General features: G+C 52.2%; 2 protein-coding genes across 12 annotated transcripts in view; both read left to right on the top strand.

Annotated features, from left to right (window-relative positions):
- The window catches only part of KIAA1671 (KIAA1671 ortholog), a 183,996-nt gene extending 167,703 nt beyond the window's left edge, over nt 1–16,293 (top strand). For 7 of the 8 annotated variants that reach the window (XM_032309855.1, XM_032309859.1, XM_032309857.1 and 4 more), the window contains 5 exons: nt 1,774–1,892; nt 4,752–5,007; nt 7,881–8,055; nt 8,174–8,301; nt 8,780–9,567. In XM_032309855.1, coding sequence (XP_032165746.1) covers nt 1,774–1,892; nt 4,752–5,007; nt 7,881–8,055; nt 8,174–8,301; nt 8,780–9,022 — 921 coding nt within the window. In that variant the 3' untranslated portion in view covers nt 9,023–9,567. Of the gene's footprint in view, nt 1–1,773; nt 1,893–4,751; nt 5,008–7,880; nt 8,056–8,173; nt 8,302–8,779; nt 9,568–10,359; nt 10,494–12,972; nt 13,056–14,189 lie in introns of those variants that run through there. The other variant, XM_032309853.1, reaches the window with a different exon arrangement.
- A 5,554-nt stretch (nt 16,294–21,847) lies between these two features.
- On the top strand, nt 21,848–27,674 carry CRYBB3 (crystallin beta B3). 4 transcript variants are annotated; one of them, XM_032310449.1, is made up of 6 exons: nt 21,848–21,893; nt 23,194–23,284; nt 24,637–24,755; nt 25,287–25,419; nt 26,292–26,434; nt 27,369–27,674. In XM_032310449.1, the coding sequence occupies exons 2-6, from the start codon at nt 23,210–23,212 to the stop codon at nt 27,532–27,534; spliced, it is 636 nt and encodes a 211-aa protein (XP_032166340.1). In that variant the 5' UTR covers nt 21,848–21,893; nt 23,194–23,209; the 3' UTR covers nt 27,535–27,674. The 4 variants fall into 4 exon arrangements, with proteins under 4 accessions (XP_032166340.1, XP_032166342.1, XP_032166341.1 ...); XM_032310451.1 differs by having other exon boundaries at nt 21,850–21,893; nt 23,091–23,284; XM_032310450.1 differs by having other exon boundaries at nt 21,851–21,893; nt 23,134–23,284.

The raw sequence follows: 27,674 nt of genomic DNA, 5'->3' as shown, positions 1-27,674 counted from the left end.
CAAGGACATTCGTCATGTTGTTGCTTATAACAGCAAAATACACACACATGCACACACACACCACTAAATGCCCAGCCATGGGGGATTGGTTCCATGAACGGTGCTGAGTTCAGCCAGTGGTATCTTCTTCAGCCATTTAAAGAAGAGGATTTGGATGAAGTGACCCAGTAGGAATTCTGGGCAGGACTGTGCCAGAGTCTTGTCCATGGGTGACGGGTGTTTTTAAAGTGTTGTTCTTTGTGCACTTCTGTAATTTCTAAGTGTTTTGCAACAAACGTGTATTCTTCTGGTGACTTGGAGAAAGCATTCTGCAGGCAGGGAGTGACACTGGCATTGTTCGAACATGATCATTAGCTATCATTCGCGTCCTCTAGCGCAGCCAATTATCAGAGGCCGCTGAGGGTTTTAGTCCAAATTCCTGTCCTTGCATACCCCGCTCCTACAACATCCCCTTGAGCATGATGGGGTACCCGAGTATCCCCAAACGCTTCATTACCCTGGACCGCATAGGCTTGTTCTGCCAGGGATGGTTTCGTGGAAGCTGCGTAAAAGCATGGAGTGTGGACGAAGGTGATAGAACATTCCGGCCTCAAAGCTGGCCTCCGCTAAGTTACAGCCTCAGGGGTTGCGTCTGTGTCGTGACCACCCCCCAGCCCCAGTTTCCGGGTGCCTGCTGCATAGTAGGTGCTCAGTAAATTTCTGTGGAGTAATTAACCTCTACATCGAACTTTACCTGGTACAACAGGGAATCCAGGGTAGGCAGGGAGAGCTCAGCAGGGGGAGAGACCACTGTGGGTTGTAACGACTTTGACCAAGAGGATAGGTAGGAAGAGGGAGGGGCACAAGCAAAAGCACAGAGGCCAGGATGTGTGAGGCTTGCGTGGGACTCAGTGAGGAGGTCAGGGAGGGTGGGAGGAAGCGTTTGTTTGGGGTGGGTGGCGGAGAGATGGCACTGGAGAGGAAATGTGGGGCTCAGTTACAAGGGCTGTTGGATTTCCTCTGGGGGACAGTAGGGAGCCATTGAAGGTTGTTGAGCAGGGAATGGGCTTTTAACTTGCCGAAGTGAACAGGGTAGGGAAGCTAGCAGTTCAGTCTTTTAATGGAGCTCCGTGGCTGCCCTCCCTGTGCCAGAACTCTTTCCAGGTGCCCTGGGCAAGGGCAGAGGCAGCCACTGAGCAGGTAGATCAGTTTGCCTGGGGTGTAGCGGTGACCAGTTTGGACACGGACCCAAGCCTCCTGCCCGGGTTTGAGTTCTGCTTCGCCATAGGCTGGCTCTTTGATATGGGACATGCCACTTCACTGGTCTGAGCCTCCATGTTCTCATCTGGAAAATGGGATTGTAATCAGGATGGCCATGGAACTTCAGTTCAGTGGGGTGGTGTACAGACAGCTTGGTCGACACCGGGCATGTTAAATGCTCTGTGCGTGCTGTGTTGGAAACGTGGTGGTGGTGGGAATGTGGGGGCGGGGGACAGCTGAGGGAGTGCCCTGAGGATGGGCAGCGTGCCGGGGAAGGTGATACCTTCATCCCAGCTTGCTTTTCTTTAACACCGACAGGCCTGCCTCCTATGGTGTCTTGGGCACATTGGGACAGTTGGTCACTCGAATGTCCACCCCAGACATTTGGACCAGCCTCTGAGCACAGTAGAGAGCTGGGCAGGAGGGGGCGGGGATTGAGCTGAGGGTGATGCCATGTGATCTGTGTCAGCCAGGGACTGGGTTCTGAGCATTTCCCCCGGCTGAAAATCTCTCCTCTCTGGCTTGTCTCTACAGGACCAGCTGAAGCAGTGTTTCTCCAGGCGGCCCCCCGAGGCCAAGGACACCGACACCCTTGTGCAGGAAGCTGACAGCCAGTATGGGACATGGACAGACCAGCGCCAGAGCGGGGAGAGGTAGGGCCTGTGGGGCTCCCGGCTGTGGGGTAGGGTGTCTGGATGGAAGGCAGCATGGCCCCCGTGCCCTCTCATTTCTCTATTACTCAGACCTGTTCTATCTTTAAACAGCAGAGTAATCCGTTCTTGTCGGAAAAAAATTTAGAAAGTACAAAAAAATTCTTTTAAAAGGATACGTGAAATGTCCAGGATAGGTAAATACATAGAGAGAGAGAGAGAGAGTAGATTAGCTGCCGGGGGCTGGGAGTGACTAGGTAGGGGCGACCTTGCCACCTTCCTTTTGGGAAGATGTTCCAGAATGACATTGTGTGATGGCCAACTTTGTTATGTGTATCTCACCACGATGAAAGGAGTTACAAAGAAAATGAAAACCACCTATAATCCCAGCATACAGGCCATCAATGAAGACATCGATGCTTCTCTTTCAATGTCTGTCTAGACTTTATTCAGTGTGTCTGTGTGTGTTTACAAATAGAGCAACATATTCCACATGTTGTTTCATAAGCTGTGTCTTGCATTTAATATTGCCCCAGCGGATGGCTCGTAGGGCCCTAGGATGTCTGCCAGGTTAGGACTATTGCAGAAGCACTATACAGCCTGGACACAGGAGGCAGGCAGCTCAGAATTCTAGCTAGCCCCCCGTAGCTGCCGATGGGACTCTGGGTAGATGAGTCTGTGCTTTGCAGAGTTGACATTCCTCCTCCATTGGAAGGGTACGACAGGGTGGACACTGCGGGTTCTCAGCTCACGTCTTCCGTAGCCCAGGGCCCCAGGATCTTGTGGTCATGTGACCGTGGTCAGGGTGGCAGGATCTTTTGGAAGTCAGAGGGACCTGGGTCGACTGCAGCATGGCACCCTGCTCGCTGTTTCTCTGCGGGACTCGGTTTCCTTGCCTGTGGGTCATATGCCCAGGGAGCGCGTGTAATCAGCCCCAGGTCCCCTGCCTGCTTCCCCTGCACTCCCTGCTGGGAGTGGTCACAGGCCGCTACTGGGTTATGTCCCACAGCCAATGATATGAGAGTCAGGAATTGAAGACAGGTATGAAGAAGGCAAAGGGAAGCAAAGGTTTATTGTAGTATCAGTGAAAGCTTTATCTCGCTGAACCCGTGACGTTAATGAGCGTATTTAAATGTCCCTAGACTTCACTTAGATTTCCTGCAAGAGCCCACTGGACTCTGAGTCCGAAAGCCTGCCTCTGGGTTTTGCTCCCATCCTGGGCCTCCATTCCCCACAGCTGGTCTCTGGGACCTGGGTTCTCTTATGTGGGTGGGCGCCCCCTTCTCTTCCCAGGGGTACTGCAGCGCCTCCTTCCTGGCCCCCTCTAGCAGCTGCTGAGTCCCCAGTCCTGGCCAGCAGCGCCATCTGCTGCCTCCTTGGTGGTATTTCCCGCACGTCCGAGAAGTGGGGGCGTTGCTTTAGTCCCACACCCCACACCCCCACATCCTGCCTGTTCTGAATAATAAAATCATCCCAGAGTGGACAGAGCATAGACGTGCTCCTGCCATGAAGCCCCAAGTTCAGGTTCTGTGCAAGGGTGCTGCCTGGGTGGCTTCCAGGGCAGACCCTCCTTTATTAGGGAGGTGGTGTCTGGTGCCCAGCTGCCCTTCCTCAGGGCTGACTCTCCCATGCTCTTGACTTTGGTGTCTTTTTAATGGGGAGCGCTTTTTAATTTGATGACTTAATTTATTTATACATATCTGTCTTACGTGGTTCTGATTATACAAGCCATACTTAGAAACATTTCCATGGGAACATTTCCATGGGCATGGATTCTGGAATGAGTTATGCCCCTGTGGGCAAAACCATGTCACACTTCTGTGCCTTGGTTTCCTCTTGAGGTTAATATTCAACTTCCTGGGGCTAATCCTACCTGATAGCATTGTGCTGGCCATAGTAGGATTATAGGGTGAGCCTCACAGGATTGGGGAGAGAATTCAGTGACTCCGGGGGTAGCAGTGCCTGGCACGTAGTAAGTGCTCAGTAAATCTCAACTGCATGCATGCATGCGTGAATGAATGGAACCACAAAGATAGATTCCCCTGCCTCCTGCTCCGCCACAAGTGACTGCTGGTGATTTTTTTTTTAACTTTTTTTTTTTTTTTTAAGATTTTGTTTATTTGGCAGAGAGAGAGAGTGCACACAAGCAGGGGAAGTGCCAGGCAGAGGGAGAGGGAGAAGCAGGCTCCCTTGCAGAGCAGGAAGCCTGATGTGGGGCTCGATCTCAGGATCCTGAGATCATGACCTGAGCCGAAGGCAGATGCTTAACCAATTGAGCCACCCAGGCACCCCTGCTGGTGATTTTTTGAGGACATCAGCGCAGTCCAACAGAAATACAAGTCAAGCTGCAAATGGGAGGCATCTGTCATTTAAGATGTCCTAGTAGGCACCTCAAAAGAGTAAAAAAGAAACAGAATTCATCTTAAATTTTTAATTTAAATAACAATATTTTAGGGGCTTCAGATCTGAAATATTATCATTTTAACATGCATCAGTATTTTATACTCTCTCTCTCTCTCTTTTTCCCCCAAAGTTTTGGGAATCCAATGTGAGCTTTATACTCTGGCTTGCACTTGCCACATGGTAAGGGCCCAGTCACCATGAGTGTGACCTGCCATCCTGCCCAGGGCAGGGTTGGAGGGTCTGAAATGGGGCCTGACCGATCCCTCCCATTCCATGCCTGTCCAGGTGTTCTAGAGACATCACGAACAGCTCCAGGCTGTGCCCAGAAAGGTTATCCCACGGGGCTATCCTGTGTCTAAGAAAGAGCCTGAATATGCTTTCTGCCACCTCCTCTCCTTGAAATTCAGTTCTGTGTCACCACCTGCACAAAGGATGTCTCCCTTCCTTCCTTTCTTGTAGTCTGGCCCCCGAGTCCCCATCCCCGGACAGCAGTGCCCTGTCGGCCCGGAGGCAGCTCCCCAGCAGCCGCTTGTCCTCACTGTCCTCCCAAACGGAGGCCACCTCAGCTGGGGACCCGCACAGCTGCTCCAGGGACCAGCGGAGCACCAGCGTGGACCAATCCAGCACCGATTTGGAATCCACCGATGGGATGGAAGGGCTGCCCCCGCTGGACCCCTGCCCCACGAAGAGGGTGGACGACTTCTCCTTCATTGATGTAAGTTGGTAGCTGGGAGTGTGAGTCAGAAAGAGTCCTTTCTTCTTAAAGGTATGCTCTGACGTCTCCCAGTGAGTGGCCCCTCTCAGGGGTAGAATCTGTGTGCCAGGAGCCCCTGTGGTGGGTGCAGAGGGAACAGTCTTTGAGATGGGACTGATGTCTGCATGTCACTTGCACCTGCCACACACCAGCTGTGTGTCTGTGGGCACATCTTCACCTCTCTGAGCCTTGGCTTCCTCATCCACCAATTGCTAGCGCAGTGGGCTCCACGACCTCAAACATAATCGCATGTGTTCAAATTAAAACTGATCCTAGCCCCCACCTATTAGGTAAGCAGGGAGTATGGCCTCTCATCCCAGGGGTGGGGGGTGGGGTGGGGTTGGGAGACAGTGGGGAGCAGGAGGCTGCCCGAGGTTTGCAGTTCCAGGCATGCAGAGTCTGGAGTTTGGCTCACACCAAATCTGCGGAGTGTTCTCACCAAGGTGTTGCTTGGAGGATGTGTCTCTGATGGCCAGGGATCCAAGTCTCTCTGTAAATAGGTAGTGGCTGCTCCAGAGAAGGGAGCCTTCAGGTACAGATAGTCCTCATGCCCCAGGATCCCCCAGGGCAGGCCCTAGAACTCAGCTCTCCTAGGTCCCAAGCAGAGCCAGCCTCCAGGATGCCAGCCACCCAGGCCCAATGGCATCCTGCTCTAGACCCTTCGGGACCAGTACAGGTCCCCTTTTCTCCCACAAGAGCACCACCTGCCGGCAGTTTCCTTTTCAGTCCTTGAAGTCCCATTATTCTCCTTCCCTGACAGTAAGGCTACACCCCCCCCCCGCCCCCAACCCCCAATCATCTAAATGTGCAAAATCTAAAAGCAGTCTGCTCTCCTGGTAATAAAGTCTCAGGCCCACACTCTTAGGAATGGCTACTCAGATTCCTCCCAGAGAAGGAACACCACCACTTGGGGAGAAGGGGGCTTCCTCTGGATCCTCAAAAAGGGTTCCCCCTTCTAAGTATGGTCAGGGTCCCCTGCTGGCCCCTCTGAAGAAGGGCAGAGATGAAGAAAGACACAAGTTCGGTCTCCCCTGGGCCACCCACTACACAAACAGGGACATGGTGTGGGTTGTAAGGATTCAGTCAGATGATGTGTTCAGGTATTCATTCAACAAACATGTACCGAGCTCAAGCTGTGTGCCAAGCTTACGTGCTTGTATGATGTCACCAGGGCCATGGCACAATCCGCTGGACTTACCTTCTAGAACACTAGGCTGTTCTTTCTCAGTGTCTGTTATAAATCCCAGCCACTAGTCCCTGAGTGTAGGCCCCTGGACTGCTCACAGGCCAGGAACCCCAGGAGGCAAAGATGCCTGCCCCCTTCTGCAGATGAGAGAAGCAAGGTGGCCATTGGGTGACTGATGCAAGTGTCCCCCAGCACAGGTTGGGATGCTTATTTATCACATGCTGAGGTCTATGGGCACTGCCCACTATGGTTCGGGGCTCCTGTGGGGCCTTTTGGAGGCTGAGAGGGAAGGTGAGTGACCAAGGCCTCCAGGCCCTGCCCCAGCCTGCAGTCACAGGGATAGCCCTGGGGAAACAGACCCAGCAGCCCCCCAAGCCAGCTCTTCCCTGAGGCAATTCCCTCTTCCTTTCTCCGAGTCTGAAAACCTGGATCCATGAAGCAGTCCCCAGTTTGGGACTTCCATCTCTCCCCCCATCCCTGCGCCCCCAGCCCCATCAGCTGCCCCCACTGGCCACCATTACGACCACTTTGAGAAGCAGCTACACAAACATCAGCTCCCTCCTCCCGCCCCCAGTGTGGCGTCTGCTGCTTACCAGCCCTGGGAAATGATTCACCGAGATTAGCCCATCCTCACTCCTGGAAAAGGCCTTGGCTGATGGGACTTCTCCAAAGTAAACCCAAGAGAGAGAACCCCACATTTTAGGCAAGCACGGGAGCTGGCCTATAACAGCTCCTGCCTGTGTCAGCCTTGGCCAGGTGCTGTCTCCAACCAGGACTAGCCCCACCTAGGCTCACTGACTTCTCCCCACCACTGTGGGCAGCCAATATTCCTGTGATCCCCTTTTCCACAAAGAGGGGCACCTTGCGGAGGTGAAGGCCATGGCTTGAGCTCACACAGCTAGGATTTGAACCACGTGGGATCGAACACAGAGCTCTTTGCTGCCATTCCCCAGGGGTGATCACTGGGCCAGGGGCCACCCCACCTCCTTGCTGCGCCCCCCTGGCTCATCTGCATTTTTCACACATTTTGTTCTGGAAGGTGATCCTCTTAGAAAGCGTCAGGGACCATCCACCTGACTCTGCTCAGAGTATGATGCTTGCAGACAAAGGCTTGGCACAAATGCATTGTTCTGCACCCTCCACCTGCCCCCCAAATTATTGTGGGTGCATGGGGGGCTGCACTAAGAATGCCTCGGCTCCTGGGTCCTGTGTGAGTAAGGTTCCTGCAAAGATTTAGTCAGATGATGTATTCAGTTATTCATTCAGCAAGCAAGCAAACATTAATTGGGCTCCTGCTGTATACTGAGCTGGCTCCCATGCTCCTGTGAAGTCACCAGGAGGGGAAAAGCATTGTCATTTATGTCCATTTTGTAGCTGGCCCTGTGCCAGCGCCATCAAGGCTCACGTGATTAGCATCACCAGCCTCTGTGGTGTGTTTCGTGGAGAAATCGAGGCTTACAGTGTTGAGGTGACTTACAGTGTTGAGGTGACTGGGGGGTACGTGGGCTAGCCTGCTCATGAGGTTGGCCCACGTACCCCCCAGATAGCATCTTGTGTTCCAGGGAAGCAGCACACACCTCCCGTGGGTGGTGCCTTCAGTTAATGGTTCCCATGCTTTTCTCCCTCTTCCTGCCTGCTGCTCCCAAAGCAAACCTCAGTCCTCGACTCAAGTGCCCTCAAGACCCGGGTGCAACTCAGCAAGAGAAGCCGCCGCCGGGCTCCCATCTCCCACTCCCTCCGGCGCAGCCGAGTTAGTGAGTCAGAGAGCAAGTCTCCTTTGGAGGAGGAGGCCGACAGTGCGTGGATGTTCAAGGACTCGACAGGTATGCACGCCATGCCGGCCCTTCTCCATAGACGCCCCCCTGAACAGCAGGACGGCGCAAGGACTGCATGAGGGTCAGGCGGCTGCCAGTGACCTCGGTGCTCTTTTCTTTGGGACAGAAGAGAAATCTCCCAAGAGGGAAGAGTCAGATGAGGAGGAGGAGAAGCCTTCCAGGGCTGAGAGGACCCCCACCAGCCACCCGCAGAGGATGCCTGTGTTTCCGGGCATGGACCCCGCAGTGCTAAAGGTACCGAGGGTCACACCTAGACTACGCTCAACCTCCTAGGGAGGAGAACGGGCCCCAGGTGTCCCTCCTCCCCTCCCTCCCTGCCTTGCTCCCTCCCTGCCTCTTCCCCCCTCCCTCCCTGCCTGCCCTCCTCTCTTCCCCCCTCCCTCCCTGCCTGCCTGCCTTCCTCCCTCCCTGCCCCTCCTTCCCTCCCACCCCTCCTCTCTTCCCTGCTCTGTCACTCCCCCCTCCCTTCCCTTCTCCCTTTCCCCCTCCCTCTCTCCCTTCCTTCCTTCTTTCCCTCTTCCCTGCCTCCCTCTCCACTTCGGAAACAGTTCCACTCACAAGAAGTTGCAGAAATAGTTCAGGGGGTCCGCACACACCCCTCGCACAGCTTTCCCCAGTGACAACTCACACTGCCACAACGCCTGCCATTTCTGCAGGAGTAGAAAGTCAGTAAACAGCAGCTGCACACTTGTCCCTGTGGTTGGTTTTACAGGCCTCCAAAATGGGAACGACTGGCCGCCGCTGCTCTAGGCCAGCGGTTTCTCGCCTCTCCTCTCCATCGTCAGAACAAAGGATGTGTCACAGGCAGCCTAACACAGCAGGCAGCAGAGGCGCTGGGCTCCCCGCAGACCCTCCACATAGCTCCCGAGGCCCGGCCTTGGGTCCCAGGACACGGCTCAGCAACCCCCCTGCTGTCCAGACAAGGCTCTTGAGATTCGTGCTATCGTTAGCATGAGCTCCTTGAACCTGGGGCAGCCACACCTGCTCCAGGCACGCCCAGCTATGGGCAACACTCAGCAGTCCTAACCATCACCGGAGGCTACTGGGCTCATTCGGGAAGGAGCCCCGGGGTTGGGGTTGAGGTTGGGCAGACCTGTGAATCCCAGGTCTTGAAAACTGTGTGATTTGGGCCCACAGCTTGGCCTTTGACCTTCAGGCTACTCTTCTGTAAAACAGAGAGCCAGCCTCTGCTTCGGGCTAATGTGTGTCATATACGTTAGGCCTGGTTAGAGTCCGGATGGTGGATGCTCAGCACCCCGAGGGGTCAGGTGGATGATGGTGATGGGGGCCGTCCAGTGTTAAGTGGGGGACAGTGGCCACCTGCCACCACCACACCCTGGTCCCCTGGGGGAACTCTGTACACACCACACTGCCATCCCATCCCCAACCATGCCTTCCAGAAAAGGGGGGGAATCCACCCTGCCTTTTTCCTGTGGGAATGTGATAGTCAAAACTCATTTTAGGGGCACTTGGGTGGCTCAGTTGTTAAGCATCTGCCTTCGGCTCAGGTCATGATCCTGGGGTCCTGGGATCGAGCCCCATGTCGGCTCCCTGCTCTATGGGAATTCTTCTTCTCCCTCTCCCACTCCCCCTCTTGGGTTCCCTCTCTCGCTGTCTCTCTCTATGTCACATAGATAAATAAAATCTTTTTCTTTTAAGATTTTATTTATTTATGTGACACAGAGAGGGAGAAGGGAAAGCAGAAAGAGAGTGGGGAAGCAGGCTCCCCGCTGAGCAGAGAGCCCGATGAGGGGCTTGATCCTGGGACTCTGAGATCATGACCTGAGCTGAGGGCAGAGGCCCAACCCACTGAGCCACCCAGGCGCCCCTAAATAAAATCTTTAAAAACAAACAAACAAACAAACAAACAAAAACCTCATTTATCCATGTGGACATAGGACCAAGAAGCTTAGCACAGCTGAATGTCAAGTGGAAGATGCGGCCATTACCTCCATGCCGGGGATCATGGGCAGCTAAAGGAGACAGAACATCCTAACCCGAGAGCATATAAATGGTGGCTTTTCCATCAAAAAGGAGAGGACATGATTGTGCGAGGTTATAGTGGTGGTTCTTTGATTATAGTGGCCAAGGGTGGCTGGGTAGACTACTTGCCTGCTGTCTGATTTCTCTCAGCCTCCAAGATCAGGTGGCATCTCCCCCACCCCGTGTTGCCTGCCTGGGTCCATTCAGTTGCTGGGGGGCCCTGTTGTTGCCCTACAGCGACGGTGCCTTCAGATGGGAGCCTTCCACAGACCAGAGGCTGTTACAGACGTGGCTCTCTTCTCTTCCCAGGCTCAGTTGCACAAGAGGCCGGAGGCCGACAGCCCCAGCGAGGCCCCAGGCTGGGCCCCCCAGCCCAAGACGCCCAAGGCTCCCTTCACTCTGGGCAGTCGCGTGCTGCCCTCCAGCGTGGAGAAGGACGACAGGTGAGGGGACTTGAGGAGGAGGCCTCCACCCTAGACCCAGGGTGGGGGCTTGTCGGGTCCTAGAGCTGCATTCAAAGGGAGTTGCAGCTGTATCTTTCCCTCTAGCTTTGCTCACACAAACTCCCAGGCAGCCTGAGAGCTAAACACACACTCGCAGAGATGGGGAAAGAGGGCCAGGAATGAGGCTGGCTGGCCTCGCTCTCCCGCTCCCTCCACATCCCACGTGGAGATCCAGGGCTGTGTTGTGGGAAGACTACCTACCTAGTCCAGCCCTCTCCAGATTGGTGGGGAAACTGAGGAATCCTCCCTCCTCTTACCCTCCAGGGAAGGGCCTTTGTCTCAGGAGAATCGGGGAGACCCAGGAAGACGGATAGAAGGGCACGGCCAGGCTGAATGACATCCACTGAATTCAGCCACCTTATGTGGAGCCACTGCCCCCATCCCAGGCTGGGCCAACACGACACAGAGATGAGCCCAGCACAGCACCTGTCACCTCCCCACCACGGGGCTCCCAGACCAGGCACTCTGGCAACCAGGGTTGGACTTTACAGAGCATAGCTCTGAAAAAAAAAACACACATCACACAACCAACTTCATCCCAGTGGTGCAACTGACAAGCTGCTTGACCTGGGGGAGTCACTCTGCCTCTCTGAGCCTCAGCCTCTTTATCTGCAAAATGGGTTTACTCCTCATTCTAACCTTCCAGGGCAGTCATGAGGACGAAAAGAAGAAGGGCGTGCAGAGCCCTTTGCATTGGCGCTGGCTTGCAGACGTGCTCAATAAAGGAGCGTGGGATTCTGGGGTGCCTGGGGCACTCAGCTGAGCGTTTGAATCTTGTTTTCGGCTCAGGTCATGAACTTGGGGTCCTGAGATCGAGTTCCGGGTCGGGCTCCTCACTGGGCATGGAGCCTGCTTAAAATTCTCTCTCTCTCCCACTCCCCACCTCTCCCTGGTGCTAAGAAAAAGAAGAGAAAGAGAGAGTGGGATTCTTTTCACAAGTTAAGACATAAAAGTTAAGAATTATTCACACTAATGTTGTAATTTTTTTTAAAGATTTTATTTATTTATTTGACAGACAGAGATCACAAGTAGGCAGAGAGGCAGGCAGAGAGAGAGGAGGAAGCAGACTCCCTGCTGAGCAGAGAGCCCGACATGGGGCTCAATCCCAGAACCCTGAGATCATGACCTGAGCTGAAGGCAGAGGCTTAAGCCACTGAGCCACCCAGGCACCCCTAATGTTGTAATGTTTTAAGTGCTGTGATAGAGCAGTGAGTTGGGAAGCTACAGCCCACAGGCCAGATTTCAGCCCACTGTCTGTTTTTGTAAATAAAGATTTATTGGCACACAACCACACCCATTCCTCTCTGTATTGTGTCCGGCTGCTCTCCTATTTGGGCTGCAGAATTGACTAGTTGTAGCAGACACCCCATGACCCACAAAGTCAAAACTACTTCCCATCTGGCTCTTTATCTGACCCCCATGATAGAGGAAGGACTCGAAACCTGGACCTGAGGAAGAAAAGTGCAGAAAAAGGCTTCCAGGAGAAGGAGTTGCCTGGGCTGAGTCATGATAGACAAAAATAGGGCAGTATGAGGGGGTCACAGGCTGAAGTCACAGCACATGCAAAGGCCTGGAGGCCTGACATTACAGGGGAGCTATAGGCAGGGCCTATTACCAGAGCATAGAGTGGGCTGTGGGAAGCAAAAGGACAAGAGGTGAAGAGAAGCAAGGCCATAGTTGAGAGAGATTGAGATTGCGATTGATTTTAAGAAACTGGCTTCCCTAATCATGGGTACCAGCAAGTTCAAAATCTGTAAGGCACACAGATAAACCAGAGACTCAGGGAAGAACCAGTATTGTAGTTTGAGTACCCAAAGTGGTCTGTGATCAGAATTCCCTCTTCTTCTGGAGAGGTCAGTCTTTTTCTAGCAAGATCTTCAACTGATTGGGTGAGTCTCACCCATAATAGGGAGGGTAATCTGCTTTATTCAAAGCCTACTGACTTAAATATTAATTTCATCTTAAAAAATGCCTTCACACACAAAAAAAATGCCTTCACAGAACCTTCTAGAACAATGTTCATCCAAATACCTAGGTACAGTGGCCTAGCCAAGTTGACAAATGCAATTAACCATCATAGGCATTTATGTGGGTGGAGACCTAGAAGGATGGAGGTGTGCTTGGGGTGATAAATGGATGGATGGAGATAATTCATGTGTCAACGCAACTTCACAGCTGCAGATTTTTTCATAGAATGGGCATACTGTGATTTATTTACCATTCCTTTTTACTAGGGACTTTGTTTAATTCCTGTTTCTTGCTCCTCGGTTGTGTTAACACAGGCATCTTTACCACCTGCAAGTACCTGGCTCAGCATCGCCTGGGCACTGAGGATGCGGGGTCGGGTGCCTCACAGCCCCGCCTGCAAGGAGCCCTCAGTCTGGCTCTCACTTGACTCTCACTGGCTTTGTGGTTTCAGGTCGGAAGAGCCCTCTCCCCAGTGGTTAAAGGAGCTAAAATCCAAGAAGAGGCAAAGCCTGTATGAGAACCAAGCTTGAGCAGGTATGAAGTGGGAAGCACAGTGGGGAGCCTGGACCCGGAAGCCAAAGGCCAGAGACTTGAGGAGAGAGAAGGGAAAATGGGTGTGGGTGTTCTGGGGTCCAGTGAAGACGGTAGTGCTGATCTGTTTCCTCTTAAGGGAAAAAACCCAGGTGGACAGCCTGGTCGAGGAACCTAGGATAACCTAGGCTCTGGGCTCATGCACTTCTCACTGCATCTCAAAACCCTTTTGTAAAGTGGAAAGGGGAACATCAGCAATTAGCTTAATCCAAAATGCCTCCCCAATTTTTACATGCATATGCAACCTGTATGATTAAAATTTAACTTGGAAAAAGAAAGAGGACTAAGAAGGTCAAATGATTAGAACTGCCCTGGTGTGGGTCCCAAGTGATTTCATATCTTAGAGGAACATTAGGTTCCCCATCTGTGAAATGGGGTAACAGCCCCTATGTCCTCGAGGGGTCCCTGGGGCTCACTAAAGAGGCGCTGACATGCTGGCGGTCAGTCCTAGGTGTGGGAACTATGGCTCATAATTCCTAGAAGCTGGCTCTGATGTGAGTAGCCCAGGAGACCCTCCATCCCCTTACCTGTAAATCTCAGATCCAGAAAACACTGACAATGAAGCATTTTCATGACTTACTACTTGTAGCAAAGCCTGACCTACGTGGTTGTCTGTGTTTTATGCTATGGGTATAATCCAGGGGCATTTCATAATATATATGTATGCCTGTGTGCATGTGTATATGTGTCTACAATAAACCCTACCCCACCAAATTCTAAATTCCCAGGCAATCTGTGCTCAAGGGTTTTTGGATAAGGAATGGGATCCTGTGTTGGTTTTTGTGTTTAGTGCTATATATGTCATATCTCTGTGAACCTTCCAGCCATCCATTTGAGGAAACAGGCTGGAACCCTAACCTGACCTTACACTTCCTGTGGGTTCTACTGCATTTGGCCACCTGTCTCCTTCCTCGCCCCACTCCAAAAAAAAAAGGTCATCTTTTCTAGCCTGTGACCTCTGGGGCTGGGGGCTGGCCATCTTGCAGAATACCAGACAAGGTTTAAAGGCTTGATGGCAGAGACACTGAGGGTCCCATGTTCCCCTTGCTGACACCAGGACTGTCCCCTCCTCTCCAGACAGGGGACACTGCCACGTATAATGAACAGAAGCCTTAACTGTCAGAACCCGAAGATGAGGCCATGCTGATGCTGTTCCTGCCTAGACCCTTCCAGCCGGGTGGAGAACACAGCCCGGTGACTCCCGCCCCCTGCAGAGGCTCTCTCCAGATCGGGATGCGAAGACCCACCCTCTTCCAGCACCTGCACGTCTCCCCAGACAGCACTTGAGGCGGAGAACAAAGCCAGGCTGCCCAGAATTGTCCATGCTGGTGGTTTTGTGTTTTACGTGAACAATGTCCATTTCCACTGTCTCCACCCGGAGACATCACTCGGGGAAGATCAATCTGAGTTGAACCATCTCCCTGGGCTCTGGAAAACTCCTGTATTGTGAAAGTATTCCTTGCCCCGACACCAGGGGAGGTCCCTTTCAAAAGCCTATTTCCAAGGAAGAAGAAACTCAAGTTTCCTGCTGTAATTGTGGCCCAAGGCAGCGTCACTGGGTTGGGCTGCGTTGGGTTTTTTGGTGAGTTCCATCTCCCTCCCTCTCCAAGAATCAGCAGCTCCAGTGTTTTAAACATACCCATCCTTATTTCAGGTGTGTTTATCCTTACAATGGGGCTGTGTGCAGAGATGATCTGTTCATTATACATCACTTTGGTTTGCTTTAGAAGGCGTTAAAGCAATAATTCAGCCAATTGTCTTTGAAATTTGATATGTATATATGTTTTTTACGTTCAAGAGCAGAAGGAAAGGTGTATGAATAATTTGCTTGAAGTATCCGATCATCTCAGGTTATCTTACCCCATCCATGCTTTAAAAAAAAAAAATTCCAGCTGTCACCTCTGTGTATATATTTTCCTGGTTTCTTTTCATTTGAGCTCTGGTTTCTGTGGAGTGACCTTTGTCCTTTGGCCTTAAGGGTTCATCAGGGGCTGCAGCCTGGATGGCAGTGCCTTTCCCTCTCAAACAGCAGACCTGCCCTGAGAATCTTCTTCTCCAGTCTTTTTTGAACAGCACCCAAGATACTGGCGTAGAAGATTCATTCCAAATTGGAACAAATGCATGAATGGGGGGAGGTTTTCTTCTCTTTCTTCTCACCTCTTCCTTCTACCACTCCCCCGCCCCACCCCGTGTAAACCACCTGACAGAGTGCTTCCTTTAGGTCTAAATGTAGGAAGGGAGGGTCTTGCTGAAATCTTCTCTGGACAGAAGTGCTGGATGCTAGGTGACAAAGTATAGGGTTTGCCTTGCCTCTTTTTTTTTTTCTTCCTTGCTCTAAGCTCATTCCCAGGAATCTCTAAGACCTCTGGGCGTCGTAGGCACTCTCTACATGGTCTTTTTTTTTGGAAATCCTCAACACCAGCCTCCTCCACCTCTGAAACCCAAGGCTCCAGCAAACATCCCAGATAGGCTTGACTGGCCACCTGCCATCCCTGGAGTTGCCAAAACTGTGTGCCAATCCTGCTGGGGAGAAGCCCATTGGTGAGAAAGACACCTGGGACAGTTCACAGGGCCCCCTGGTACTGCTGAGGGGCCCCAGGACTGAGTTTTCTAAGGCTAGATGTGGAATGGATGGGCCTTACCTACTGATTTCCCCAGACATGCAAGTCTTTCTTGAAAATCCATTATTTGCAAATGGTGTCAAAACATACTTTCCTTCTCCCTGGCCATGTCTCCAGGAGTCTCCAATTGTCTCCCCATCTCTTCTTTCTCATCATCCTTTACCATCTCTTCCTTCACTTGGGGTGAAGGATGGAGAGCAAACTGTTTCTCCAGGTTCAGCACCACGGACAGGGACTGAAGCTCCTCCCCAGCCCCAGGTCCTGTTGGGTGACCTTGGGCTACCAATGGGCAGTTGTTGGACCCTGTCACCCACCAAGCCTTTTGCATCTGGAGCCTCATGTCTAGAGATTTGGCCCTGCTTGATAATAGTTTGTGTTCTTTTCATTCCCTGAGTTAGTGGTCAGTCAGTTTTCTGTGGCCATTAGGTGGAGATTTGATTCCTCCAGGAACTGCTGCTTTGGGTGAATTCATTCTTTCTTTCTTTCTTTCTTTCTTTCTTTCTTTCTTTCTTTCTTTCTTTCTTTCCTTCCTTCCTTCCTTCTTCCTTCCTTTCTTTTTTTTAAAGATTTTATTTATTTATTTGACAGAGATCACAAGTAGGCAGAAAAGCAGGCAGAGAGAGAGAGGAGGAAGCAGGCTCCCTGCTAAGCAGAGAGCCCGATGTGGGGCTCAATCCCAGGACCCTGGGATCATCACCTGAGCCGAAGGCAGAGGCTTTAACCCACTGAGCCACCCAGGCGCCCCTTTTCTTTTCTTTCTTTTCCTTTCTTTTAGATCCGGTTAATGTTCTGTTTTGTGGGGTTTTGTGGTTTTGTTTTGTTTTTAAGTTCAACGCAGGGCTTGAACTCATGATCCTAAGATCAAGACCTGAGCTAAGATCAAGAGTCAGATGCTTAACCAACTGAGCCATCCAGGAGCCCCTAGATCTGGTTAATGTTTTGAAACAATGTTGATACAATGGCTTTGCAGGTCAGTAGGTCCCCTTTAAAGTCACTCCTCATGTCCTGACCAATGCTTCCTGGCTGCTGTCTGTCTTTCCTTTAGGTGGGAAGGGCCCCTTGGTACCATCTTAGGTAACAGGAACTGACCTGCTCTGTTCAATGAGACTATAGATACAATGCAAAACTCTCCGATTCTTAATTACGAATGTTGTAGCCCAAGTATACCCAACAGGAAAGAAAAACATGAGACTTAACCTGGAGACTTAAACTTGAGATTAACCTGGAGATCTTTTGCCTAACCTCCCACACCTGAATTGGAAACAGAAATCCATTTAATTCCTTGGTGATTAAAACATACAAAGTCCACTCCCCTCCCATGAAACTGACGAGAGCAGCCTTACCTCTCCACTGCACAGCAGACCCTCACAGTGGGTCAGGAGCCACCCTCTCCATGCAGACTCCCCTTGACCTCTGGACCCCGCTGTGCTCAGTCCAGTGAAGTTAGAAGTGAATGATGCTTGGAACTTTTTCGGATAGCTGGGCAAGTGCATTGTTGGTTTTCCCTTCTTTGTAAGCTGACTGAGCTCTCTGATGCTAAGCAAGAGGTTGTTTGCTAGTTTCTTGAGTTGGCCTGGAGCCACCTTTGGAAATCTATTTTTAAACTAACTTAATATGCCTTAATCGTTTGTATGCAATCAAGTCACCTGCCCTCATCCAATCAGCTTTCTGGGGGCCTTTGGCTCTCCTTAAATGAGAGCCTTTCATAGAACGCAAATCCCTATGTATGTACAATCTCTACACACACACACACACACACACACACACACACACACACACACCCTTTGTACATCAGCGTTTTGACGGCTGGTGTTTTGATAAGTCTGTATCTAAACACACACACACACACACACACACACACACACACACATCCTTTGTACATTAGCGTTTTGATGGCTGGTGTTTTGATAAGTGCGTATCTAGATCCCCTTCCTCGTGGCCTTTGCCTGATGAAACAGAGGCCTTTGGCCTATGAAACCCCACAGTGGGGCCTCAAAAATTAGTATTGTGGAGAATTCCTTGGTGGCCCCAGAGAAATTCTGGTGAAACTGAAACCTCGAGTTGTTTCATGTTGGGGGTTTTGAGTGACACAGACCTGACAGCCTCAGGCTATCCAGGATTCGAGAAGAGGACAATCAGGTGGGAGCTCTTCCAGGGAGGCAGGCCAACCCCTTTCAGACAAAGGTGTTTGCCTTTGTGCATCCAGGGAAATGAGGCCAACTCTAGATATTGCTAAGGAGCGAACATCGAAATAGGCTTGAGCCTGAGGTCCCAGAGCTTAGAGGCTGTGCAAGGGAGTGGAGGAAACCATTGGCATGCTTCCCCCCGCAGAAGGGAGTTCAGCTGCTTGTCCTCAGCCCTAGCGGCTGCCTTGTCCACTGAACGCTTGTACATTTAAATTTCCACTATGCTGCCCCCAGATTGCCCCAGAAGCTAGGCATGATCACAAAGCTGAAAATCCACAGGTGTGTGGTCAAATCACCTCCAAAACTACGTGCGTTTTTAAAGGCGACTTGGGCCTGTGTGGAAGACATTGTCCCACGGAGAGGACTGGAGCCTGCCTCTCCCTCACCAGTGTCTGTTTTGTGCCCTCAATCCCTGTGAGTCCCCCCCTCCCGACCCCCCAGTCTCATTATTCAGTACAGGAAGCCAGATTACTTAGCCTTCATGTAAACTAGCATTTCAGTGTGAACCCGAGGGGGAGATGTGGAGGCAGGAGAAAAGTTCCATCCAACGGAAGACACCCTTGCCCCTAAGTTACACCGTGACAGGTCACTGCAGTCACGGGGAAGCCTGCCACACCCTCAATTGTGCCTTTCTTCCTCCACCACATGTTAAAACGTGGAAGCAAACCTCCCATGGCCTCGTGAGTCCACGGGGTAAGAGGGACAATGTTGACATGGAGGGAGCCACTCCACATCTGGACAGGGGCCCACCTTGGTGACAGCCACCTGGGGAGCCATGGATCTGGCTCTGCTGAGGAGCTGCTATGAGTCAACCCTGTTGGGATTTGGGGGAACTGAAGTTCTGAAAATTCAGAGCCACGTGGAAAGCCACGGTCTTCACCAGCCTCTCCCCTTTGGCTGCCACCCCTCTAGAATTTTTCTCTGGTTTGGATTGGGTCCTTCAGGGAGGGGTGCAGAAATCTTGTGTTCTGGAAAATCAGCCCGAGGTTCCTAGCAAATTAACCTTTAAAATCAATCAACTTATCCCCCTCTCCCACCCCCAAATTTCCTTAGAGTCACCCTCTAACCTGCTACCTGATAATCTTCCTCCATGAATCAGACTGGCCTTTTTTTTTTTTTTCTGGACAGTCTCTAATGGTGTCACACCTGTAAAAACAAACGAAACCACGCCATTGTCTAAAGAACAATTTGAGCTTTTTGCTGGTCTCATTCCACATAGCCTTATAGATCTGTAAACTGGGGGCTCACAAAGTAATATATTGTGTTATGGAAGATATTTTGTACTGTGTTGTTTCCTGAATCATACCAATATTCTAGAAGTGATGCACTTCCCAGATGACCCTGATCCTCAAAACAGTTTGTAAGAAGGGGCGGGGAGTGAAAATACATATAAATACACTGTATTTTCTGAGCCTTTCTTCTGAGTCCCTTCCTGAGTCATGGCAGGAAAGAAACTGGAGTCCCGTGTACAGGAAAGTCACACCTGCTGCCTGCTGGCGTTCTTGCAATTGCCTTACGAATTCACAAGCTCTAAGGGGTTCTGAACAGAAGGTGGACGACAGGCACTTTCTCCAATCCCAGAAAGAATCTCTACTCGTGTGACTGAGAATTCATCTAGAAAAACCTATATTTTTAACGTTGAAACAAACGGGGCTTCCTGGACCTCACAGAGTATTGGGTATCTACAAATGCTTTTATATTTTGTAACTGTAAAGAGGTTTCCTACACACAGAAGAACAGTTGGGGATCTGGCCAACTGCCGTCACACAGAATGACCTCTGCATGTACAAAGATGTTGCATTCAGACCATGAAAATAGCAAATAAAGCTTTGATGCAAGTTGCACTGAAGAACTCGGTGTGTCAGTGGGTGGATGAATGGGCTCTCCCATGCATGCATGCCCGTCCCCAGCTGAATCGGTCTGTTGTCTGCTGAGCTGGGGGCCATGTGGCAGGAAGGGGGGAGCTGGGGTCCTGGGTGAGGGGGACCCATGGAGACAAAGCAGAATTTCCATTCAACATGGGCTTGAATCCTCACTCTGTCTCCTCCTGGCTGTGAGATATCACTGAGCATCGGAGCTCCCATATGGGGGATGGTGTTAGTGACCTCAGTGGGCAAGAGTTGAAGGCAGTGGTTCTCAACTGGACTGTGCGCACCGCCCCCCACCCCCACCATGACACCTGGCAAAGGCAATGACAGGAGAATTTCTGCTTATTGCAAAGAGGGAAGGGAGATGCTGCTGGCATCTAAGGGGTAGAGACTGGGGATTCTGCTCAATATCCCTACAGTGAACAGGACAGCTCCCCACTACCAAGAGTTAACCGTCCCCTGATGGCAATAGTGCCAATACTGAGAACTCAAGCCCAAGGAAAGGAAACGTGTGTGAAGGTGCTGGGTACGCAGTAGGTCCTTGGGATCCTAAAGGATCTGATGGGAGGACGTCACACCAGCTCTTTTTTCCCTCTTAGATCACTAGTAGGTGGTGGCTGCATCCCAAGGTTGGGGTTGAATCCACCTCTGCGTTCTGTGGTCACCAGCAGGAGGTAGTCCCTGGGTTTGAACTATCAATAGCAGGCATCATCCTCAGTGAGTGGAAGCAAGAAAGTAGCAACATGAGCCGAGCACTTGGTTCCATGATCTCTCTGTGGTTGTCCATTTACGGGTGCTATTGACCTCCAGCATCTCACCCAAAGTCACACAGGTCCACCTGCTTCCAGAGGGCAGCTACCACCCACAGTGTCCCACCACCATCTCCAGGCGTGTGGGGTAACCGAGTTGTAGGCCAACTGGAGGACTTTAGCCAAAAACCATGACAAAACCAAACCCTGTTCTGTAACAATTCACTCCTTGGCCTTCCCTCCATTTTAGTCTTCAAATAATCACTAATTATACTTAGAAAATGCATGCGCCTATGTTTTTGATTTGGATTTGTTTCTTGGTTTCTTTTTTTTAAAAGATTTTATTAACTTATTTGACAGAGATCACAAGTAGGCAGAGAGGCAGGCAGAGGGGGGTGGGGGGAAGCAGGCTTCCTGCTGGGCAGAGAGCCTGATGCAGGGCTAGATCCCAGAACCTTGAGATCATGACCTAAGCCAAAGGCAGAGGCTTAACCCACTGAGCCACCCAGGCGCCCCTGTTTCTTGGTTTCTGTTTGTTTGGGTTTGTTTCTTTTGGGAGGTCACAAGGTGACTATCATAATCACCTTTATTTCTATTAAAGCTAAGATATAGGCCCTGTGGCAAGCCAGCCCGTCCTTCTTTCTGCTGTTAACTTGGGGTAAATGATTTCACCTTTTTGAATTCAGTTTCTGAACCATCTTTGAAAGGGGGATCACAATTCCTTCCCTAAAGAGGCTGAGGGAGGATTAAACATAATGTTCATGAAGCTGGCACAGTGCCTTGCACACAGTAGGTCTTCAATAAATGGGAGCTGTCCATTGTACATGCCTTCTATAGGAAGAAAATAAACCTTCATCGGGTCCGTTACAGCATCCCATGGAAACCCAATTTGAGCGTTATATTTCGCATCATCTGACCTAAACCTTAGGCCATGTGGCCCATGGGAAAACTGAGTGATTCTGGGGTCCCTCACTTTAAGGGCCGTTGTCCTTCCAAGGCTGTCATTTACCCAAACAGGAAATGATGGCACCGGGAAGCCCAAGAAAGGGCACTGGAGAGCTCTACACCCCAATACACCCCCCTAGTGCTGTTAGGCTTTCCACAAAACTGATGAGGTCCGTCAGCGCCTGAGACTCCATCGGGGGCCATGGCGGAGGGACACAAGCACTAGGGCCTCCTGGGCCCACTATTGAAGTGAAATGGCCTGAACGGAATTGGGTGGACAGGGCGCTATGTCAGCAGGCTGAGATGTGCTGGGCTGTCGAAAAGCGCCCATAAATAGGACACTGCTAGCAAAGGCAGACTGAGTCTGCAGACGGTGCTGGTCCCTCTGTTCTTCCTGAGGCTACAGCAGCAGGTTCATTCTGGGACGGGCAGGGGCGGGGAGGCGAGGGCTGCACTTGCAGGCCCAGGCCTTTGGGGATCTCTCTGCAGCGTGCACGGTTGTCCCCTGCACAAACTGGGGACTCACTTAAGGGCTGGAGCCAAGAGGGAGGACCCCTTCGAGCCACCAAGCTCCACTGGTGTCCGAGGGAGGTGGCCAGGGTTGAGCCCCTGGGCATGTGCTTAGGAGAAGGGGGCCTCCAAAGACTGAGCATAGCTGGAGGGAGGGGGGGAGCAAGCCAATTGGAAGACTGCCAAGGATCCTGGGGGTCTTTCAGGAGCTGGCACTGGGTCTGTGTCTGAAAAGGGTATGTTGTGCGTGTAAAAGAGAGAGGGGAAGGCTGTCGTGTTCGATGGGTGTGATGTGACTGTGTGATCACAGGAGCGTGTATGTGTGTGTGTGTGTGTGCGTGCACGCTGATAAACTGGAGAACAGTCCCGTGTGTCCATGTGTCATGGAGATCATGACAATCCTCCCATGACTACCTTGTCATGACTACCTTGGGGCCTGTCCCCACAGGGATGAAGGGGAACTGTCTCTCTGTGTCTGTGTCTCTTGAAGTGGCTGGTATACACTAAGTGCTTCATAAATGCACATGGGATGAATAACCAAATGTACAGAAACTGGGCTGCTGTGGGTGTTCCAGGACCCATTTCCGCATCATGCTTTCTCTAGATGTCTGTCTGTCCCTTTCCTACCAGTCTGTGGTCTCCTGTTCACCCCGGTCACCCAGCAGCAGGCCAGGCACTGAGCAGGTGCTCATAGAATCTTTGGTGGACAGAGGAATGAATGAACAGAAGACTAACCCAGAGCGTGGAGGTGGGAGAGATCCCTGTAGAGGAACCCCACTGAAGCCCACACTCTGTCAGGGTCCAGGCATGGTGTGTCCACACAGAGCTTGAAGAACCCCATTTTGGGTGGCGGGAAGCAATTGGGTGAAGGGGGAGGGAAAGGGCAGGACTTTTGGAGGCAGGCCCCCTCCTGGTGGCTCCCTCACTATGTGCCTTGGGGAAGTGGCTTCAGCTCGCCGGACCTCAGGTTTCCCTCTATGAAATAGGGATCCTGAACTCACTGATTGTGCCAGTCCCTGTGGCCAATGATGGGTGCTTGGTGGATGTTTGTTGAATGACTGAATGACTGAAGGCAGGGAGTGATGACCATATCCCATAGGCAGCCCGGCTCCAATGCTCATCTTTGACTTCAATCACATCAGCACCTGGTGTGGCCCAGGGGGGACCTGGTGACTCACTCGTTTTCCTTTGGTTGGAGCCAGAGGTGTTCCTGGGGACATGGCGGAACAGCACGGAACGCCAGAGCAGGCTGCGGCTGGCAAGAGCCATGGAGGCCTTGGGGGCAGCTACAAGGTATAGGGCAGGGAGGGGTCCCAGGGGCTGTGGGGCTGGGGTTGCCCTTGGGCCTCGGGGTCAGCTTCTTTGCCAGGCAGAAAGGAACAGCGGCCCTTCCAGCCATCAGCGGCTGGGAGGACACCTCCCTCACCATGACTGTACTGCATCTCCTCTCTTCTGTGTCCTCAGCTGCAGAAGGGAACTGGTTGCCCAAACGCAGCCTGACTCCTTGGGGCAAAGAGGCCCCGGGGTCTCAGGAGACAGGGCGCTAACTCTCCTGCTTGACCTCAGTCCAGTTCCCCGGCTTCTCTGGGCCTCAACAGCCCCATCTGGAAAATGGGAGCAATGCTCCCCATCTCAGCCCCCAGAATTGGTGCTAAGGAGAATTCCAAAAGTGAGAATTTGCCAGCTCTTCCCTCTCCAAGCTGTTCCTAGGGGCTTTAATCTGAGACAGGGTCTGAGGATGGGCTGACTAAGAGGATAACTGTGGGCAAGGGCATTCCTTCAGATGTGCTGGTGGCTTTGAAGAGAGTGGAAAAGAAGCAGAGGCCTGTCCAGCACGGGGCCTGATTGGTGGGAGCACAGGGCTGGTCTAGGGACTTCTCAAGGCCTTTGCAATGCCCCAGAGGCAGCTGCCCACCACGAAGGTGGGTGCCACTGCCGGCCCTTCCTATTCCCCTGGCACCTATGGGCCATGCCCTGTCTGCACCAGGGCAGGGGAGAAAACTGCCAGCCCACTTCTTGAATACTGGTGCTTCTACCTAATGTGCTGTGCAGCCTGAGACAAGAGACTTACCCTTTCTGAACCTTCTATAAAATAACCAGAAGAGAGGTGTCCCCAGGGATCTTCTCTGAAGACAGTTTGTGCTTCGGGTGGATAAGAGAGGTGTAGCCTTCCTCTTCCTTCGCAGCCTTTTCCGCTCTGGACATCGGACTGGTGAAGAGTGGCCCAGAGATTGCCGACTGGTGTTTTCCGTTGTCAGGCACAGGGAAATTTCACATTCAGGGAAATATAGCTTTCTGGCCCCTCTTGAGAAGTTTTAAATGGGGCCCACATTTCCTCCTGGCCATAAGCGGCTTCATTTCCTTCCCTGGGTCATTTCACTCTCCCAGATAGGGACCTGCCAAATGCTAGTTGCAATCCCTCCTTTAATTGAGGTTCCTGGAGGCGTTCCCTTCGATGGCCACGAGGGGGCAGTGCAAGCCCTTGGCCCGTGCTGGCTCCGGAGGGGTCAAGGCAGAGCGGATGGAGCCCAGGGGATGGATGGTACCTCCCTGGCCTGCCCCAAGCGGGACTGTGCAGGCTGGGGTCTGGGCCTGGGACTGGGAGCTCGACCCCCCGTGGGGTGCTCAGGGTGCTGCCCTTTCAGGTCATTGTGTACGAAATGGAGAACTTCCAGGGCAAGCGGTGCGAGCTCTCGGCCGAGTGCCCCAATCTGACGGAGAGCCTGCTGGAGAAGGTGGGCTCCATCCAGGTGGAGTCTGGGCCGTGAGTACCTGGACACCCAGCCCCCTCCTCACAGCCCCGAACCTCCTGGGAGGCAGGAGGGCCGGGTTCCCCTTCTAGGGCTCAGGGGCCATAAGCGACTCCATTCCTATCTCCGGCCTCAGTTTTCCCGTCTCTCAAATGGGGATAACATGCACTTCAGACAGAGTTTTTGTGAAAACGAATGGAAAGATGCGCATAAATAACAACAATAACTTAATAATAAGGTGAAGGAGAAGGAGGGAGAGGAATTTGTCTTTGGAATACCTACTATGTGCCAGACACTGGAAGGACATTCCCAAGCACTTACATGGAGGCTGCATATAAAATAGATTCTCCATACTATTTCCCGGGATGATTTTCTGGCTCAGTCTCAGCTTCCAGGATGTTCTAGGAACTCCTTTAATACTCGGGTCCGCGGTCAGGTTGGAGGGAGCGTTGAAGGTCAAAGGTCAGCAGCGTGGGGGTCCTTCCTCACTAGACAAGGGCCCTCCTGCAGCAGCAGCAGTGACCCAGGCCTGCTTCCTCCTGCAGGTGGCTGGCATTTGAGCGCAGAGCCTTCCGCGGGGAGCAGTTTGTGCTGGAGAAGGGAGATTACCCTCGTTGGGATGCCTGGTCCAACAGCCACCACAGTGATAGCCTCCTGTCCCTCCGCCCTCTGCTCATCGTAAGTACCTCCCGCTTCCGGGACCTCCTAGAAGCTTGTCATCCAAGCTCCCTGCAGAAGCTCAGCGGAGGGCGGGGCTGGTACCGGTCCGGCTTGGGAAGGGCCCTCTTCATCTCCAATCTGAGAGATTGCATGGGATGAGAGGAAGCTGGCTATGGTCCTGGGGCTGGGGATTGGCACACCAGGATTCACATCTTGAATTCCCAGCATAGCATTGACACTTCTCTGTGTAACCCTGTTAAAAATCAGAAGCCTCATGGCCCAGCCTCGGATCAGTATTGTGCTCAAAGCAACACATTCAGAAAGCAGCTTCAGAAAGGAACTGATTCTTCACTTGCCTTTCCCAAACACCCAGGAGGGACTCGGTCCACAGTGACACTTTTAAATTGTCACTCTACTTCCCCCACCTGTTTCCTCCACTCTCGGTGGCTGCTCCAGCCCTCTCTCCTTGTCACAGTAACCGATGCCTGCTTGGATGACAGCAGGAGGAAAGCTAAGAAGACCACATCAGAGCCTGGTTTATTGAACAGGGAATCCTCCTCTGTTATTGACTTTTATCACCTTTTGGCCTCTCTGTGCCTTGGTTTCCCTATCTGCTAAATGGTGGGGTTTCACAAGAGCTGAAAGGTCCCCTCTTGGTGTCATGGATGCCTGGCTCTAAGATTCCTAAGGAGAGTGGCTCTGGAGGAACCGCCCTGTCCCCTGTGTGGGCCTAACCCCTGTCCCCTGTGCGGGCCTCTTGGGAATCCTGTTCCTCAGGCAATGGGCTTGGTGGTGGGCCTGGCTGTGTGGTCACTGAACTCTTTCCCACACCTCCCAACTCCTACTCCGAGAGTGGGAACAGCCCGCTCACTCCGTGATCCCACCCCCAGGATGGCCCAGATCACAAGCTGCACCTGTTTGAGAATCCAGCCTTCAGCGGCCGCAAGATGGAAATAGTAGATGATGACGTGCCCAGCCTCTGGGCTCATGGCTTCCAGGACCGCGTGGCGAGCATCCGGGCCATCAACGGGACGTAAGGGACCCATTCCCCACTTCTGCCCCTGCCCTGTCCTCTGGCTCCAAATAGAATCTCTCTTCACTGTGTTTCCTACACAGTGGCCACCCCCTGCTCTTCTAGGTCCTTTTCAAAATCCTGGTCTTTCTTACTAGGGTAAGAAGTGACATAGTGGTTCTCTAGGTAGGAGCTGAATAGCACATGGGAGAGTACATGGTACATCACCTCCCTCCTTCCAGGCTTAATACCTCTGTTAATGCAATCTTAAGATCACCTTCCCTTTGTCAGTGACTGCATCTCACCCTATGGGCTGGGGTTGAGCCTTGAAGGGTGCCACCTCTCCCTGACAATAATTTATTCAACAGCTTTTTACTAAATATTTTTATGTGCAGAGTAGAGGAGCAATGAGGATTACACAGCCTCTGCCCTTAAGAATTTTAGTCTGCCAGGGAGACAAGGAGACCGGTATCCACAAGTCACTGTGATCAGGATTGCGATGAGGGGGACACACTGGGGCTCTGGGAGTCCCCTCCAGGCACTCGATTCAGCCTGGGGGAATCAGCAAGGGCTTTCCTGGAGGAGGAGATATATAAATTGAGATGTAAAGAATATGAATGAAAAGGGAAACAGGGCCATGGATGAGACGAGGAAGAACGTTCCAGGTGGAAGGAACAGCCTGTGTAAGGGCTCAGAGACACGCCACTTTAAGGAAAGTAGAGTAAGAGAGGTTGGAGTATGGGGTGTCGAGAAGGAACATTGAGGGATGAGGCTGGAGATGGTTCGTGCAGGACCTGTGAGCTGGGTAGTGAGTTTGAACTCATCTGAAGGGCACTGGGGAGCCAGGGAGAAATTTAGCCAGGCAGAGAGCATGGTTAGTTGCTGGCTTTAAAAGTCTTGGTGTGGCTGGAGGCAGGGAGATGACCGTCCTCACTCTGACCTTGGTTCCCGGCAGGTGGGTTGGCTATGAGTTCCCTGGCTACCGTGGGCGCCAGTACGTGTTCGAGCGGGGCGAGTACCGCCACTGGAACGAGTGGGATGCGAACCAGCCGCAGCTGCAGTCCGTTCGCCGCATCCGCGACCAGAAGTGGCACAAGCGGGGCTGTTTCCTCAGCAGCTGAAGGGCACCCAGGCCCCAGTGGCCCAGGCCCGCCCTGAGGGGCAGCAGAGGCAAGAAGAGGAGGCTCCAGGGCCAGGGTGATGGTCTGCCTGTCCCCCCTTCCCCGGAATCTGCTCAATAAAGCCTGGGGCCGGTCCCCCA

The sequence above is a fragment of the Mustela erminea genome, chromosome 13 (assembly GCF_009829155.1).
Source record: "Mustela erminea isolate mMusErm1 chromosome 13, mMusErm1.Pri, whole genome shotgun sequence".
Taxonomy (NCBI): domain Eukaryota; kingdom Metazoa; phylum Chordata; class Mammalia; order Carnivora; family Mustelidae; genus Mustela; species Mustela erminea.
The sequence above is the reverse complement of the archived record's forward strand: the minus strand, read 5'-3'. Positions and strand labels throughout refer to the sequence as shown.

What these genes read in the sequence shown, in the direction of transcription:
- CRYBB3 (XM_032310449.1), top strand. Translation starts at nt 23,210, where the DNA reads ATGGCGGAACAGCACGGAACGCCAGAGCAGGCTGCGGCTGGCAAGAGC. An exon ending in GCCTTGGGGGCAGCTACAAG is followed by an intron (nt 23,285 to 24,636) that starts GTATAGGGCAGG and finishes CTGCCCTTTCAG; the next exon opens with GTCATTGTGTACGAAATGGA. An exon ending in CCCTCCGCCCTCTGCTCATC is followed by an intron (nt 25,420 to 26,291) that starts GTAAGTACCTCC and finishes TCCCACCCCCAG; the next exon opens with GATGGCCCAGATCACAAGCT.